General features: G+C 37.8%; 1 protein-coding gene across 3 annotated transcripts in view; it reads left to right on the forward strand.

Moving 5' to 3' along the window:
• Positions 1-19019, forward strand: part of olfm2a (olfactomedin 2a) — a 225467-nt gene that overhangs the window by 140139 nt on the left and 66309 nt on the right. The window contains exon 1 of one of the 3 annotated variants that reach the window (XM_005163746.6): positions 15654-16035. Coding sequence (XP_005163803.1) covers positions 15892-16035 — 144 coding nt within the window. The 5' untranslated portion in view covers positions 15654-15891. 3 annotated transcript variants of the gene reach the window in all.

Consider the following 19019-nt stretch of genomic DNA (forward strand, 5'->3'; position numbering starts at 1 on the left):
GCTGCTTTATTTGCACGTCTGTTATGTGTTATTACAGTTTTGCACTTAAATTTAAATAATATATTTGGATGGAAACTGCTAATTCCTACATTTCAATCACACAAAGAACAAAGTCACGTACAAGAATGGCTTATCTTTTTTTAATAAATGATTAGCTTAAATTTACTGTCCTTCGAGACATACTGTTACTAGATTAATGAAATGATTATTCTTTCTAAAAATTATTGTTTAGTTCTGCCTACATTCTAAATGTCATATCAACCTCTATCACTTGATCCATAAAAAATGCCGACACACAAGTCCACTTTTAAATCTATTAAAACGGATATAAAAATGGTAACGTGTGTAAAAATGTTATGAACATCACACATAACATTACTTATTTTATTATACTTGAATATTGAAATACTTTACATGTCAAATTACGCATTAACTTGAGCAGCTGTTTTCCCACGCTGTCTCTGTTTCACTATTGCAGTGGTGTTGCTTTTGTAAATTTATCCTCATACTCGCTATATATAAGTTCAGCTGGAGAAAGAAATGCTGATCTCTTTTTTTTCAGATGTTGCAATGATCCTGCGTAATATCTGCGCTCTATTGATAATGCCTTTTTATAGTCGTGGTGTGCACGCTTAACTCTGAGTTGGTCTACTACTATCTATTATATTATATTATATTATATTATATTATATTATATTATATTATATTATATTATATTATATTATATTATATTATATTATATTATAGGGCCCTATCATACACCCGGCGCAGTGTGGCGCAAGGCGCGGTGCAATAGTCTTTTGGTAGTTTCAGCTTGGCGCAAGAGTCATTTTGAGGCGTTGCGCTACGCTGTTTAAATATCAAATGCATTAGCGCTCATTTTTGCATCCATAGGCGTTTTGGTCTAAAAAGGAAGGCGTTCTGAGGCGGACCGCTGGCGCGTTGCTATTTTGAGTTACTATAATAGATTTTTCATTAGACCAAAACAAACCCGGTCTAAACTCTGGCACAGAGTTGCGCCTCGCTTACGCACTGCTTAATACGCACAAGAGAGCAATAGGCAAATATCTTTACATATGAAAAAATTTTAATATTAAGGATATATATAGGATATAATAAGAATAGATATAGAATATAAATATAAAAGATTAAAATATTACAAAACATATTAATTTTTAGTCTACATAAATATGAAAAATCACTGCTTTTATGTCTTCTTCATCTCGGGAGGCTTTTTCAGTTCATTCATAACAATTTGCTTTTGTATAATGTTATTATTATTAGCAGTATTATTTATTATATCCATATTTATATTTTTTTATTAAAAGAAGCTTAGATTTGCCCACCTGTCAAGTTTTAGACCATATGGGGCATGGCAAGTGTATTTGGAAATAACTCAGTATTTTGACCACATTTGGTCATTATTGTTCATTTATTCGTTTTCTAGAAATTAGAACAGAATTTAGAAATAGTTTTAAAACAAATATTTGCGCTTAACAAATGAAATTAATTATTTATAGGCTAATTGATGTCTGTGCATAAAGGTTTCCCTATCCAAGAGCGAAGGTGAAAGTAGTTCCATTATGTCTCATTCTCACGCAGTAGATGCTCTGTTTAACAGTTTTCTGTTAAAAAAAACTGTCAACTTTTAACTGTTTGCTTGTGAAATACTCATTTTTTCCATTTAGACTCACTTTCTGTCCTGTAAATAGCGAATGCGCTCTTGGCGCGACGCAGCTAGGTCTTAAAGGGAATGGGAGATGAGACTCTTATTGGTTTATTCTCAAAACACACCTATAATTCATCAAGAAAATAAACTCAACCCTTTTAGCCCATGCTCCTTGGCGCAGAGCGCATTTTCCCGTCCGTAAATTAGCAAAAATGCGTTCTGACACGCCCTGAAAGCGTTTGCGCCCTGCGTTTTGCGCTCTTTGCATGGACCGTCAAAATAGAGCCCTAAGAGTTGACTCTATACATTAACCTGCCAAAGGAAACACTATTGAATATATTGATACTGAAATGAAAAAAAAAGTAAATAAATAAATAAAAATGACAGACTCCAGCTTTAAGCTTATACTCTCACCCATCACTCATAAACGGAAATTACACACTAGCATCAGCTCTCAAAACCTCTTCTGCAACCAAAGTGCTTCATCTCACAGAACATCCGGTTCCCCGCTGAGCACCAGCTCAATAATGCTGCCATTTCAGACATATTTATCATCGGAAAGGTAACGTTGGCATAAAACACAGAGACAAGTTTAACCAGGCAGTGGCCTCAGTCATCCCTCATTCAGTTCTGTCACTGTCTGTTTGCAACACATGGATAAATGCGTAACCAGCCTGCATCACAGCACTAATATTTCTCCGAACACGTAATGGGAGGTGATGTGTTCAGGGTGCTGTGACGCTGCAGGACCCAGCGCTGGCAAGGCCGGCTGCATTATTTAGCTGGATTTGGCCAGGAGTTAAGAGCTGGCGGAGGGAAAGCGAGATGGACCTCGCATGTTGCAGCCGTTGCACAGGGATTTCTGCCGTAAGATCCCACACGCACAAAGCATTTACTATCCGCACTGATCTGTATGCAGCTCAGCTGCAGTGTTAACCTGACACGCATACAGATGCATTACGATTGTGATTGTGAGGAGTCAAATCTACTGTGATTTGGGAGATCACACTAAAATGAACAGCCTGTAGTTTTTCACCCTCACGTAAATCTGTTATCTTTTGGGAAATACAAAGAGCCATCTTTCAGGGGCGGATCTAAAAAATTGTTTATGGTGTGGGATGAAAATTATGAGGGCTGGCAGCACTGAAACAAGCATCATTGCATGGTTTTTGTGGACTCAATGAATGCTACACATGCAATGCTTTGCGCATTACTTTGCGGATTCGTTGTAATTAGCAAGCAACTACCAAAAGATGCAAAGTATAACAGTAATTCAAACATTTTTAAAGGATCCAAGAGTAGTGAGCAGGCCCGGATTAAGAATTCAATGGCCCCTGGGCACAATGTTTTGTAGGCCCCCTACCTAGCCGCACCCCTATAGTTGAAATAAAAAATGAGATTAATAGAATATTTTTTTTAAAATAAAATTAATCTATAATTGCCCGCATTTTTTTCAAGTAAATATTTATAGTCTACAAAGATTTAACTTACTTTTAAAGCATTTAAAGCACACTTTGAAATATATATATATATATATATATATATATATATATATATATATATATATATATATATATATATATATATATGCTATAATAATTGTAATAATTGTTACAAATTTTAAATGTAATTAAAGTGAGAATTATTAGTCCTGCTGATTTATTAGACCTCCTGTATATTTCCCCCCAATTTCTATAACCTCTAAACACAATAGTTTTAATAGTTATTTTTTTACTAATTTTATCTTTGCCATAATGACAGCACATAAATTTAACTAGATATTTTTTTCCAAATAATAGTATTCAGCTTAAAGTGCAATCAAAGGCTTAACTGTGATAATTAGGTTAATTAGGCAAGTTAGGGTTATAAAAAGTTGCTAATAATATTGACCTTAAAACTGTTAATTGTTAATTGTTATAAAAATTAAAACTGCTTTTATTCTAGCTGAAATAAAACAAATAAGACTTTCTACAGAAGGGAAAATATTACAGGTAATACTGTGAACAAAGCCTTGCTCTGTTAAACATCATTTGGGAAATAATTTAAAATAATAAAAAAATCTCAGGAGGGTGGATCATTTTGACTTCAACTGTATGTATTTTTGGTTTCATGCAGCAATACGTGGATATTTTTTGTGTAAATATTTTCTTTAGAAAGATTTGGTGTATGAAGAATGGATGGCAATTTATGTTCTACTTGCCGCTCAAGACAGTTCCTTGACATAATAATACTTTGATGAGAGACTTTGACTAAGGGATTTCAGATATTTTATTATGTGGTCAATCTGCTGGTTTGTCCATTATTGTTGTAAAATGTAAATCCTATTACAATTTGTGTGCATCTTGGCTTTTCCATTAAGATTTTTTATGCAATTTTGATGCAATGTTCCAAAATGTGCATAAAATAGATGGATGTAAGCGTAGCTAGTGCATCTTGGTAGTTTAGAACACAAATGAGCTATCCAGTCATTATATATATATATATATATATATATATATATATATATATATATATATATATATATATATATATATATATATATATTATTCCTAGTCATTTCTCCCATAGGCGACTGAATCGGACGTTCTAAAACATTTTAGAATAAGGTCAATACCTGTCCAACTGCTTGTTAATGCAAATTTCTAATCAGCCAATCACGACATCAACTCTGTGGATTTAGGCATATAGACATGGTCAATACGATCTGCTCTAGTTCAAACCGAGCAGCAGAATGGGGAAATAGGTGATTTAAGTGACTTTGAACGTGACATTATTGTTGTTAGGGCCAGACGGGCTGGTCTGAGTATTTCAGAAACTGCTGATCTATTGGGATTTTCAGGCACAACCATCTTTAGTGTTCACAGAGAAAAAGAAAAAATATCCAGTGAGCGCAAATGTCTTGTTTATTCCATAGGTCAGAGAAGCCAGACTGTTTCGAGCTGATAGAAAGGCAACAGTAACTCAACTAACCACTACATCCGAGGTATGTAGAAGAGCATCTCTGAATGCTTTGAACTTTAGGGCGGATGGGCTGCAGCAGCAGAAGATCACACCGGGTGCCATTTCTGTCAGCTAAGAACAGGAAACTGAGGCTACCATTCGCACAGGCAAAATTGGACAATAGAAGATTGGGAAAAATATGTTGCCTGGTCTGATGAGTCTCGATTTCTGCAGCAACATTCGGATGGTATGGTCAGAATTTGGCGTCAACAACATGAAAGCATGGATCCATCTTGCCTTGTATTAATGGTTCAGGGTGCTGGTGGTGGTTAGATGGTGTGGGGAATATTGTCTTGCCGATTAGCACCAGCTGAGCATTGTGTCAACGGCCCAGCCTACCTAGTATTGTTGCCCACCATGTCCATCCCTTTATGACTAGTGTACCCATCCACTCATGGCTACTTCCAGCTGGACAACACACCTTGTCATAAAGCATACATCATCTCAGACTGATTTCTTGAATATGACAATGAGTTCACTGTACTCAAATGGCCTCCACAGTCACCAGGTTTCGATCCAGTAGAGCACCTTTGGGATGTGGTGGAACGGGAGATTCGCACCATGAATATGCAGCCGACAAATCTGTAGCAGCTACGTGATGCTATCATGTCAATATGGAGCAAAATCTCTGAGGAATATGTCCGGTACCTTGTTGAATCTGTCACAAAAGATTAAGAAAGTTCTGAAGGCAAAAGTACAGTGGCCAAGAGAGCTTCATGCGCTGAAATTTATGAAAGCACACATAGTTACAAAAAACACCAGCAAATGAAGAAATGATCTTCATCAATTTGGCAGCACAACACTTATATGGATGTTTTATTATGCCGTGACTGTTGCTCAGTGAAGTGATTGTGGTCTTTGAAATGAGAATTGTTTTTCGTTTACTTTAATATCCTGATTACACAACAACATAACACATCCATATCTCAGCAGGGTCCATCATGTTTTTGGATCCTCTTGAAACATTTCCGCTGTGTTACGTGGATATTTGCAAGTGTTGTGACCAATTTGCAGCACATTTCTTCTGTTGTTTGTGTTGTGACCAATTTGCAACACGTGTGCTGTCAAATTATGCACATCATTTCTTTTTTTTTCTGGTGTTTTATGTAATTGCATGAGCTTTCTTAAATTGCAGCACGTTAAGCTCTCTCGGCCACTGTACAAAAGAGGGTTCAACCCGGCACTAGTAAGGTCCTAATAAAGTGGCCTGTGAGCAGAGTTGGGGGACTTGAGTCACATGACTTGACTCAGGTCAGACATAAGTCACAAAATGTAGGACTTGAGACTTGCTTGACAAATAAATAAAAAAGACTCGACTTGACTTGGACTCGGCTGTCATGACTTGAGACTTGACCTGGACTTGACTTAAATGACTCGAAAAAAAAAATTCATTCGGTATTCGGCCATCGGATAATGCGGTGATGAAAAAAATGAAAGGCTCTCTGCCAAAGATAGCGTATTTTACAGGTTTAAAGATTACAAACAAGACGTCTAATCAAAGTTTATACTATTTATGTCAGGGTTCTGTCAGTTTGGTCTTGTAAATTCTTGTTTTGGTGGCAGAGCTCTGATTCCTGAGTCCTGTTTCTGTCTCTGTGTGCGTGCGCGCCGTCGTGGGTGTACGCAGAGTGTGCGCGCTCCTGCTTGACGCGGCCTCGCGCGCGCTCTGCGTCCCTCAGACGCGTGCGCTCTAGTACTCGTGTTTGTGTTTTCGTCTGTCAGCAGCGTGGTGTTTCATTCCCAGCGTCTCAGTCTTGTTGGTTTCGGTTTTGGTCGGCGCTGGGATGAAGCATGCACGCTGCGTGTGTGAGCGCACGGTGAGTGCTTTCATTCATCGTGTGCTCGTGTCTTGCGTCTTTTGTCAAAGCACATGGCTCTGTGTTTACATTGTGGTCACGTGCTTTTGTCGTGTGCTTCAGTGTTGTGTTATGTGAGCGCATGGCTTGTATTGTCTCTCTGTGTCATGCGCTCTCCCGTCTATTGTCTAGTCCCACCCTCCTTGTTTACTCATTATTAGTTTGTCATGTTCACCTGTGTGTCAATTTACTTTTTGCTTTATAATCCCCCTCATGTTTTCAGTCCTTTGCCAGTTCGTCGTCAATATTACCCTGTCTTGTTGTCTCCAGTCCTGTTTTGTCCTGCCAGCCCTGTCAAGTTTGTTTTTGCCTTTTTAATTCATGTTTTCCCCTTCGGGGTAGTTTTGTTTTGCCTTTTATTTTTATTTGTAGTTTATAATAAATATTTCTACATTTTTTCTGCAATTGGGTCTGCACTCCTTTTTTTCCCTTACCGATCGTAACAATTTAGTCTGACTCAGTGTTTGCCACACTTGGGCGGGCCGTCTAAGTATATTTAGTGAAACATTTTTTTACAGTTAGGCCTATTATCATTATTCTACACTGTTTTGTATCCGCCTAATTTAACCAAACATCCGCGATCGATACAGTGGAAAATCCTCCCTCCTTACTCGTTTTAACTGGCTGAAAAAAATATACATCACCATTAGTAGTCAAAGCATTAGCATTCTTTAAATAATCTACATGTTTAAATCTTGCAAATATGATTATTTCTGAATATTTCTAGACATATTGTGTTTTTATTCCTTTTTCTGTCATGTATTTCTCATTTACTGTCTATTTTATTAATTTGATGATGTCATTAGGCTAATACATAGGCTATTTATATATATATATATATATATATATATATATATATATATATATATATATATATATATATATATATATAAATGTAAAATGCTTTTGCATTCAAGTTTGCTTTGAACTTGAAAGAGAGAAAAACAGATTTGACTTGTCAGCGGTGCACATTGCTCCTGAATAGGTAAGAGAAAGTGGATGTCTTTTTTTAACAGTTTTTTTTTTTTTTTTTTTTACTTTAACCCATTGAATGTAACCATTTTCATAATAAATAATTTTGTTTTGTTTGTCGCATATAGATAACGATTTATGTGATGTGGGTAAAAGGTGTGTTTCAATCCGGCTACCACTCCAAGTATATTTCAAACCTGTGAGAAGCACTGATAGTATTGTATTTGTATGCTAACGTTTAAAATGTACGTTTTTGACATGTTAGGGGTTAAGTTTAATCCAAAAAAGATTACATTAAAATAATCTGTTAAATGCTATATTCCATTTTTTTTACTCGCATGTATCTTTTTAAAAACTATTTATCTGGGGGGAAAAAAAATAAGAATTAGGTTTGGCAAAACAAGAAACCATTTCAGACCATGGATCTCAAAACCTGTCTGTAACGTATGTTTGAAATGGGCTAAATGTATTATCTGGAATCTAAAGGTTCAAAATTGCCTTTAGAGTTATTCTTAGCAATTCATATTACAAATCAAAACCTTTTTTTATTGAAGTTATTAAAATGTACAAAATGTCTTTGAGGAAGATGTAATAAAGAAAAAATGATAATTTTCATTCAATAATTTTTTCCCCAAAATTGTACCTGTGCACTTTAGGATTGGTTTTGTCATTTAGGGTCTCGTTTAATTAATAGAATAATCTTTCAATGGCTTTGAAGTAAGCACACATTCCCCTGAGCAAAAAGCCATCTGATTCACTAGTGATGAAAGTGTCATTTCAAATGACAGTTTACATACAGCATATACTCTGTGTGTGTGTGTGTGTGTGTGTGTGTGTGTGTGTGTATGTATATATATATATATATATATATATATGTGTGTGTGTGTGTGTGTGTGTGTGTGTGTATATATATATAAAATATATATATATATATATATATATATATATATATATATATATATATATATATATATATATATATGTGTGTGTGTGTGTGTGTGTGTGTGTGTGTATATAATTAGATTGACTAGAAAGTTACTTGCTAGACCAAGCTACGACTTGACTTGACGTTACTTGAAATAAGCAGTGACTTGACGTGAGTCTGACAAAAATTGACTTGACTTGCTTGAGACTTGAAGGTTATGACTTGAGACTTGCTTGTGATCTGCACATGTGTGACTTACTCCCACCTCTGCCTGAGTGTATATCAGTAACACATACACATGCGCAGATATGTTCTTTCTTTTATCAAACCACAAACCACCTTACTGGCCCAGGAGAAATGTTTGTTTGCAACAGAAACTCCAGCATCAGTACAATCGCAGACGGTATACAACATACACAACACTGTAGTGTCCATTAAAAAAAATATGGGCGGGGCCTGTACAATGTGTGACATCACATTGAACAGATTTTGCTAACAGCTTGTTTTGATAAAGTCTAAAAGATCTATGCATCATATAGGTTAAATCGGTGATGTATATCAGCACAATTTACAATACCTTGATTTGCAATACCTTGATAATGCCTTGATTAAATCCATAATATGTGACAAGAATGTTTGAAAAAAAGGTGCTTTTTTTTGCAAAAAGGACATTTTCACAGCTCAAAAAAAAAAAAAACATTAACAGCACGTATTTATCAAATCAGTTTTTATTTTCATTTTTTTAAGTTTTTTTTTTTTTTTTAAGCATCATAAGCTACATGCAAATCTAGTCTGAAGGATCAAAGAACAAGCTTTTATGTGTAAAAAAAAGCCAAATTTAACATTGCCTTTGTATTGTAATACAGAAGAAATAATGTTAAACTGGTTCATTTCAGGATGAGCTCTGTATTTTTTTTTTTTTTTTTTTTTAATGGTTCTGGGAAATTTTCATGTAGTAAATAATGTTTTGTGTAGTTTGTATTGCCGGCGAATTGCGAGTGGTGAATTTTTCATGTGCTGCTGGCTGAATTCTGTGTGCATGTGCAGGTGCAGAAAAATGCTTACAAGACATTGAGTATGGTTTTGGACACTCGGAGCAGACACATTTATTATGGTACAGGATCTTGAATAGAAATCAGCGTCCTTGGAGAGGACCTGATCTGAGGCCGTTCGATAAAAGTTTAGATCTTTACTGCCACCTGCAGGCGGCCGGAAGAGATGCACTCCGCAGCTCAAGTTAATTCCAATTGCGTGAACTGATTAAAAATGCCCTTTAAACCAGAAGCCCTCAAGGCAAGCACTACAATCAGATGGATGTAAAAATGGATGATTTAAATGGATGTTTAGCATTGAGTGCTCGATAAACATGGCAGCCTAGGTTTGAATAGTGTGTGTATGTCTGTGTTGTGGTGTTTTGTGTTCTTAAGATGCATGTGTTTATATGAACATTGCGTTAGTGAGAATATGAGTAAGATCATTAATGAGAATGTGTGTGCGCAGTAGACAGAAATAGCAGACTGAAAGACCTGCGGGCATGAAGGGAAGAAACTAAACAGCAGCCGTGACCGCAGCACAAAACACACAACATTCAGAGCTTGACAACTGTTACTGACGTGACACTGGAATTGTGCTGTATTCGGATCGAAAAATGTCTATTGTAAAAACCAAGTGGTCAATGTTTGAATGCCCTCGCTGGCATAACCCTAACATTTCATAAAGTATACGGTTGATAAAAGGTTTACAAGAGCTGGACAATAGTGGACACATTAATTCAATTTATTTGTGTTCGATAAAAAACAGTGTGTTTGTCATTAACCTAGATGTGCTTACGTTATTTAAAGAAAGGGCTTGTTCACTCTGTGCTTTTGTTGTAGCCTAACCTTCAGATATTTTCGTTGTAATCTTTCTTTAATGGGTGTTTTATCATTTTGATTACTGTTTTCCACAAACTAAAGTGTTGAGTGCCGCAGTTATTTTGCATAAAAGACTGGTTTTACTACTTTCTATAAATCAGGGTTGGCCTATTTAAAAGCAACAAGAAAACATTGCTTTATATTAAATAAATATTAAATTACCAAATAGATCAGCCTCTTTTGACGTTCATAAACTACCATAAAGTCCTCGTGCTGCAGGAATTAGGAGGTTTGCTGAAGGGGCAGCTGTGGTGCAGTGAGGAGTTTGCGTCTTTAATAAACTACAACAGTCTGCGTTCGTTGAACGTTAGGATTGATTTATAAATCCACATGAAACAGTCCCTTAAAAGTCATGTCTCGCTTTCAGTTTCAGGCTCACACACAAGCGTACTGCCCCAAAGCCCAAGTGAACCACGCTCAGCTGTATATCAACTGAGCCCAATTCAGCGTACTCACACTTCTTAAACGATCCGGGAAACGGGCCTTGGCACAGTTCGGAATGCATAGTTTGAGTAGGCCCTAAATAACCCTAGACCCTGAACCCTAACACAAAGTGACCCTAATCCTAACACTAAATAACACAACACTTAACCCTAAATCCTAACCCTAAATAACCCTAGACAGTAAACCCTAAGCACTCATACAAAATAACCCTAAATAACCCTAGACACTAAACCTAATTTAACCCTAACCCTAATGCTAACACACATTAACCCTAAACTCTAAATCTTAAAACCTAACCCTTAAGCCTTACACTAAAAAAAAAAAAAAAAACATTATTTACATTTTTAAAAATCATATTCATTAACAATATTTAATTAAAACAATTCAATTCAGTTTTTTTGTAGCTCAGCAATAAAACAAACAAGCAAAAACTTCATGTCAAATTTGAGATGGTGATCTCACTCACCTCAATCCTTCTCACTCTCTTCTCAGATGGGATGGTGGGCCAAATCAAAGGTTACAATGGGCCAACTTTGGCCCGCCGGCCCTACTTTGGGCATCTCTGCTATAAATTCTAGATTGTCAAATATTGGTTAATATTTAAAATAAAATTTATATGAGACTTTTTATCACAATAGTTGGTTTATTTGTCTATATTTGGTTCTATCTTGGGTAACAATAATTCAGTGTTTTCTCTCCTTTTTGAATGTAGATGGTGGGAACACAGCTCAAATTCATTTAAAATCTGAATGATATATTATTTGATTATTAATGGCACAGTGGCTCAGTGTTTAGCACTGTCACCTCACTGCAAGAAGGTCGCTGTTTTGAGTCCCGGCTGGGTCAGTTGGCATGACTTTGTGGTGTTTGCATGTTCTCCGCATGTTAGCATGGGTTTCCTCTGGGTGCTCCGGTTTCCCTCACAGTCCAAAGATATGCTCTATAGATGAAGTGTGTGTTTGAATCGTGTGTATAGGTGTTTCCCAGTACTGGGTACCGGCTGGAAGGGCATCCACTGAGTAAAACATATGCTGGAATAGTTGGCGGTTCATTCCACTGTGGTGACCCCTGAAATAGAGAATGAATGAATGAATTAATAAATATATATCAAATTATAATCATTATTATTATTATTATTATTATTATTATTATTATTTTATCTTTTTAAGAAATCAAATGTTGACAATTGTTCTCTAATATTTAAAGCTATACTTGCATACTTGCATTATGATATAGCAGATATTTGGCATTCGTAATTACATCTTTGAGGTATTATTACTTCAATTTCCATCCAATATTTTAATTCTGTCAGATATGTCAAAAACATTTTTATTTATTTATTTATTTATTTATTTATTTATTTATTTATTTATTTTTGCCAGTTTAGTGCTTTTTCTTACTCACATTTTAGTCATAACTGTAACATTCTTAAAGGCCCTGCTGAATAAAAGCTTAAACCAGCCTACCTGTAGGCTGGTTGGCCTGTTTTAGCTGGTCGATCAGCCTAGTTTTAGAGAGATTTTGGCCATTCAAGGCTAGTTTCCAGCCATTTCCAGCCTGGTCTTTGCTGGTAATGCTGGGAGATGACCAGCTAAAACCAGCTATGTCAAGCTTAAACCAGGCTGGCCAAGCTGATTTTAGCTGGTTTTAGCTGATCCTTTTCCAGCCTGAACAGCTAAGACTAGGCTGGTAATGGCTGAAAACCAGCTGGGAATGGCTAAAACCCTTCTCAACCAGGATATTTTTTCAATTCGCCAAACAAAGAAAATTTTGCTGATAATTTGATATTACTTGCAGTTAATTTAGGCCATTGTCCAGCACATGCCAATTATTTCTGTTACTTCAGTATTTATCATCAAGAGCCACAAGTATTCATTTTATTTGATTAACCAATTAACATTGCTTCAGCTACATATCCTTCACCCGTCACCTTAGAATTAATAGGTTTTATCTGACATTTTTGTCAAAATTGAGTTATTGACATATTCTTATTAAATGACAACTTATTTGCATATTGGGATGTTTTTTTTATATAAGTTGTTTACATTTTAAGACTTTTTATTTAAAAAAACAAATGTTACACACATACGATCTGCTATGGAATGCAAAAACATTAAAGATCGTTATCTCAAAATCATTCAGAACGCAGATAGAAACTTAGGTGACGATATGTTCTGCTGTAGACAAAAAAAAATGTGATTTATATCTTGCATTTCCTGATGATTAGTAAATTAAGAGCAGATAAAAAGAGTCTATATGGCTCAAACTAATTAAAGATCACCTAGAAATTTGCGATTTATTTATTTTGCGATATCGACATTAAATTACATCATCTTCTGGGAAAACTGAAATTGTGTGGTGGATGTCGTCACGGTAACTTTTATTTCCTGGTTTTGTTCCAGAAATTATTTATTTACAAATTAAGCACTGATCTATATTTAGAATATATTTAGCAATCCAAACGGGACTGAAAACAATATTCTGCTGCTGTGTTAATATTCTCACTACATTCTCATTTAGGCACAGCCACTCTGGTTGGCCACCTGTTCATTCACATGAGTGAAGAGGTCTTACTTGAAGTGGTCAACAGTTGAACAACAGCATCCTCTAGTGGACATCAGTACAACGCAAGCTCATTTAAATGCATAACATCAAACAGCCTCATAAAATGTGTTCAATACTGAGAAGGACAATTTTGTGTTTGCTTTAATGATTAGAAGAATGAGAAGGTTGTTTGTCCTGTTTCCAAAATCAGTTCTCACTCTCATACGTTTTATTAGGCTATCAAACTGTGGCAATGGAGAATACAGCATGTGTTAAGCACATCTGACAGTATTTGGACACTCAATTTATTCCCATATCTAAATGTCCTCAGTTGAGCTGTCAGCATGTCTGACTTGTGTTTTCACAAGGCTAATGTAGCTCTGCTGAAAACCTTTAGTTTGTGAGATTAGCGTACTTAGGTGGGTGAAAATGATTCGTCCTACTTTAAGAAGCCTACACATTGAAACATTGTTTGGGGGTCATTTGAATCTAAGTGTTGAATGCCTTCTCTATAAATGAGTGTATGCTTGTGAAAGCTGTGGGTGAGGTGTTGTTTGTGTATGTGTGTGTGTGTCATGACAGTCACAGATCAATTTTACAGATTTTTAGATTTCTGCATTTGGCAGATGCTTTTATCTGCTGCTACTTCAATGCTTTATATTTTATCAGTATGTGTTTTGTGTGGAAATCAAACTCATGACCTTGGAATTGCTAGCACCAACGCCCTGTTACATGACTACTGTTGGTTATGGTTATGGTTAGTAATATGGGCATGACATGAAATTGTAGTAAAAACATAACATTTAGATTTCTGTCTTTCCTGAAACGGAATGGATTTTTAGGCTTTGCTCATATTGTGCCTTTTTTAATGGGGGGCCTTTGGAAATCCCTGTCCCCATTCATTGTCACTGCTTTGTTATTGAAAATCCATTTTAGTTTGGTTTATTTAACTGAGAAACCGGGTCATGCTGTTCACTACAACCTCTGGATTCCTATTGATGTTTCACAAACAAAGTAAACAGATTGCTCTGGAAGCCAACCAGCCAGGAGTCTGTTACTTGTTCTTACTGTACAATCCACAGAGGGCGTAAGAGACACGGATATGCTGTTTTACACCTGTTCAGTCAAACCTTAAATCTGCGGGGTGTAATTACTGTGCCAAACTAAATCGCAAAGCTGTTTTCAGTAAGGTTCGCCAAATACTCCCATCTGCCAGATAGTCCCACTCTAAACTCACAGCCCAGGGGTGCTCAAAAGAACATTGAAAAAGTACTCACAGTGCCTTTAAAACAAAATTGTGGCAATACTGCAGTGTTAACACATGATGGCAGTGTTGAGCCTGTTTGACTTAGGAATGCATCAGGTGAGTTGAGACCACACAGTGTCTCGGGCAGCTGTCACTTTTCATTGATCGTTCTCACACTGCTGCAATCTTAAGTCACTCTCAAAATGTCTGAGAAACAACACCTCAGGTACATAACTAGCGAAGATAAAACAGCTACCTACCAACATTTAGGAATTCTAAAAGAACCCTGTTTGTTTGTTTGTAAGGAGACTGAGGCAGTGACATGCTTGAACTGCTTCTGGCTTGAATGAGTTAGTTCTCAAACAGTCCATCGCTCAAGGTTAAACAGCCTTCACGTGGCTCGTCTGTTTAATTATGTGACTTATATGGCTTCAAGCCCTGGGCTGGGATGATGGAAAAAGAGAGAGCGAGAGAGTGAGAGTGGCCTGCACGGCTGGGCTGCTGATGGACTGCAGTCAGCTTCGGTTAATGCCGAGCACCAGCGCCGTGCCCGTCCGCATCCAGATTTGCCATTACTCTTTGATTAAGGGAGTGTCAGATGCACATGTGATTGATGAGCTGTCTGGGGAAAGCCGCCAACTGGAACACTTCATCCTCTTCCTCATTAAACACTCCAGGAGTGCAGCTCCTCTTCTTCGCGCACACGCAAAAAACAATATGAGAGAGATCCTAATTTAGCTGGAGCTGGGAAGCTGCATCTGTGCGGTTTTGAGGGAAGAGGAATCCTTCAAACGGCGATGCCTTCAAACAGCTGATTGTTGCACAAAGATCTGGGGGTGTGCATCTCCCCTGCCTCTCTGATTTTTTGTCCGTGCAAAAGAGGGGGATCAAGAGTCGCAGAGGAGCCAGAGGAGAGGATGAAGACAGAGGGATGGATGTGAAACAAGGCTGGAGAGAGGCAGGGGAGGGGAGGGAGAGAGAGACAGAGAGAGATGCAGCCAATGCGCAGCGCAGCATCTTGAAAGAGCGAGAGGAGAGAGAGAGAAGAAGGGAGGGAGAGGGAGCGGAGGAGTGCAAATCAGGCACTGGCAGTCGCTCTCCGGCTGAAGAATAACGTGTGTCGTGCCTTGCTGTGATGCCGTCGGATCCGAGCAGCTGGTACGCGTGAGCTGCTTTTTGGGCTCGTGTGGTCACCCCGTTTCTTTGCTGGAGGAAGAGGGAGGAGGGCGCATCAGGTTTGTGTCCGTTCTCGCCTGCATCTGGACCCCGGCGCCAGGGAGCGTGGGGGGCATTAGGGCCAGGCGGCCAGTCGGGGGGACGACATGAGCGTTCCGCTCCTGAAGATTGGCGCGGTGCTCAGCACCATGGCCATGGTCACCAACTGGATGTCCCAGACCTTGCCCTCTCTAGTGGGGCTTAACGGAACCACCATCTCTCGTGCAGGCACCTCGGAAAGGATTGTCAGTGTGCGTACCCCTCCACTTTTCCTACTCCTTCCTGTCTGTTTATATCTTGCTGTGTCTGTTTGCTCATCCGAATAAGCCAATAAGTCAGGACCTTGGTGTTAAAGAGCAGTTACTCTCCTCTGTGGTTACAATCCTCAGAGATTTGCCAGACAGGCTTTTAGAGGGATTTCAGGGTAAGAGGCAGGTAAATTGAATGCGTGTCTGGCTTTGGGGAGTTGGTTACAGAGGAATTGATGGCTGCTGTGGGTGAATGATTCTCAGTGGGAGATGATAGACGAGGAAGTTATACCTGGTGAGATTCATGACTCCTGTGAGGATATCCTCACTTGGCAGGGGGAGAAGAGTTAAGTGCCTTATGAATGATGTTCTGGTGCAATTGAGATAGGAAGAAACCGTTGTCTCTCTCCATCTGATGGCAGAGTGGCATGAGTTTAGACTTTTTGTGCTAACTCTTTTATTCCGAAGTGGCATGTTTACTAGTTTTCCCCACTCTCGGATGCTTTCTTTCTAATCAAATCCGCTGTACTTTTTGTAAGAACTCTGCACTTTTTCTTCCCATAACTGAATTAAGTGCCTTGTGGGAGAGAGGCTGGGCCTTTGGCACCATTCAAAGTACAACACAAAAAGAGAAGGCTCTAAAGCTAAGCACCTTGTTATATCCTGAAAGGTCGTTAAGTGAGAACTGTCTGAAATTGAAATCCTCTACAATTCTGCCAGCATGTGAGTAATTATCCTGCCTGCGTGCGTGAGTGTGTATGCGTGAGTGTTCTCCAAATGTTAGGTATTGAAAAATGAGACCAGGTGTGAGTAGGTGGAAGAGGGTGGATGGAGAGTGAGATGTGATCCTTGTAATGTTTTCTGGATCATTAATGTTGAGAGACTGCCTGGGGTGTCTGCTGTGTAGTATCTGAGCATCTGCCCCTTAATAAAAGCTCCACTCGCTATAGCTTATGGGCAGGGACGACACTCCATCTGGATGATAGAGGAGACGCTGTAGGGGTCGTATGGGTCGGTCAGGATGCCTATGCTGATTTCCATCTGTCTAGAAGAAGAGTCTGTAGAAACTGTCTATCACAGCTTTGTCTAACACGTTCACGCTCGCTTTGGAAGACTGTTACTACTCTTCACAAGCTAAAAGCTGTGAGGACGGTTGCTGTTTTCCTGCGGAGCTGTATACCATGTGAAACTGTATTTAAATTCCGTATTCAACACCCACACTGCTTTTTATTAAGTCTGAGTATTCATTCAATCTTGTTCCTATGTGTCCAGTGGTCATACCACAAGTCCAAAACAAACCTAACCACTATGTAATGGAATAGTTTGTCTAAAAAATGCATACTGTCATGATTTAATCACCCTTTACTTGTTTTAAACCTCTATGAGTTTCTTTCTTCAGTTGAACACAATATTTTAATAAAAGTTGGTAATCTGTAATCATCAAATATTGCACATTCATATTTATGTAACATTTCATAGATTCACAAACCAAACAGGGTTCTACGATCAGCAGGAGGTCCCCAGATCTAAGTATAAACAATAGGGTGATCGGTTATTCGTCAGGTCCAAAACTGTGGAATACCTTTCCTTTGGAACTTTGCATCATCACAAATGTTGCACTGTTTAAAGCGAAACTTAAAACCTATTTATTTCGATTTGCTTTTGATATTAGGGAAATATAAAATACTGTTTTATTGACACTTGTGTTCTTACCATCTTATGTGTTTTCATTTCTAATTTTGTTTTTAATACTATTAAGCCCTTTGGCCTTAACAGCCCTTTGGACTGACTGACTGACTGACTGACTGACTGCCTGATTGATTGATTGATTGATTTGATTGATTGATTGATTGATTGATTGATTGATTGATTGATTGATTGATTGATTGATTGATTGATTGATTGATTGATTGATTGATTGATTGATTGATTGATTGATTGATTGATTGGTTAACTGACTGACTGACTGACTGACTGACTGACTGACTGACTGACTGACTGACTGACTGACTGACTGATTGATTGATTCCTTTAGTATTTGTTTTGCCCTTATACTATGGAAGTAAATGGTTATAGATTTTCAGCTTTTTAAAAATATTTTCTCTTGTGTTCAACAGAAGAAAGAAACTCATAAACGTTTTGAACCACATGATGGAGAGTAAACAGTGGGTACATTTACATTGTGTTCCTATAAGGTTCAGTCTTAAAGAAATAGTTCACCCAAAAATTAACATTACTCACACTTCGGTGCTTGCGAACAGTTTCTTTTTTCTGAAAATGATATTCTGAAATACGTTTGAAAGCCATTGAAATAAATAGGAAAAGCATATAGTATGGATGTCAGTGGTTAGCGGTTTCCAACATTTTTTACAATATGTGAAGTTTATTTATAAACTAATTTCAAGAGGATCACGTGCTTATGACTGCATGCAGCCAGTCCCACATTATTCAATTCAGGATTCACCAATCAGATGATTCCTAAACCACTATAAATACCCAAAGTTCCATATGACAGCCATCTTCGTTTTGAAGAATCCACCCATACTCCTCCTCCTTTCCTAGATGGGTGGCACGGTGGCCCAGTGGTTAGCACTTTGTTCTTAATTGTGTTTCAATGTATTACAAAACAGTGAAGCAGTGATGCAGTAGATATTTCTATGTGAAGTTTGCATGTTCTCCCTGCGTTCGAGTGGGTTTCCTGCAGGTGCTTTGGTTTCCCCCACAGTCCAAAGACATGCGGTACAGGTGAATTGTGTGTGAATGTCTGTGTGTATGTTTCCCAGAGATGGGTTGTAGTTGGAAGGGCATCCGCTGTGTAAAAAACTTGCTGGATAAGTTGGCGGTTCTTTCTGCTGTGGCGACGCCGGATTAATAAAGGGACTAAGACGACAAGAAAATGAATGAATGAATGAATGAATGTACTCCAAAAATCTCCAGTGCAGTTCTGTCAAACTAATATGCTAAATTTATCTTGGAAATGTTTTCTT

This window comes from Danio rerio, chromosome 3, assembly GCF_049306965.1.
Source record: "Danio rerio strain Tuebingen ecotype United States chromosome 3, GRCz12tu, whole genome shotgun sequence".
Taxonomy (NCBI): domain Eukaryota; kingdom Metazoa; phylum Chordata; class Actinopteri; order Cypriniformes; family Danionidae; genus Danio; species Danio rerio.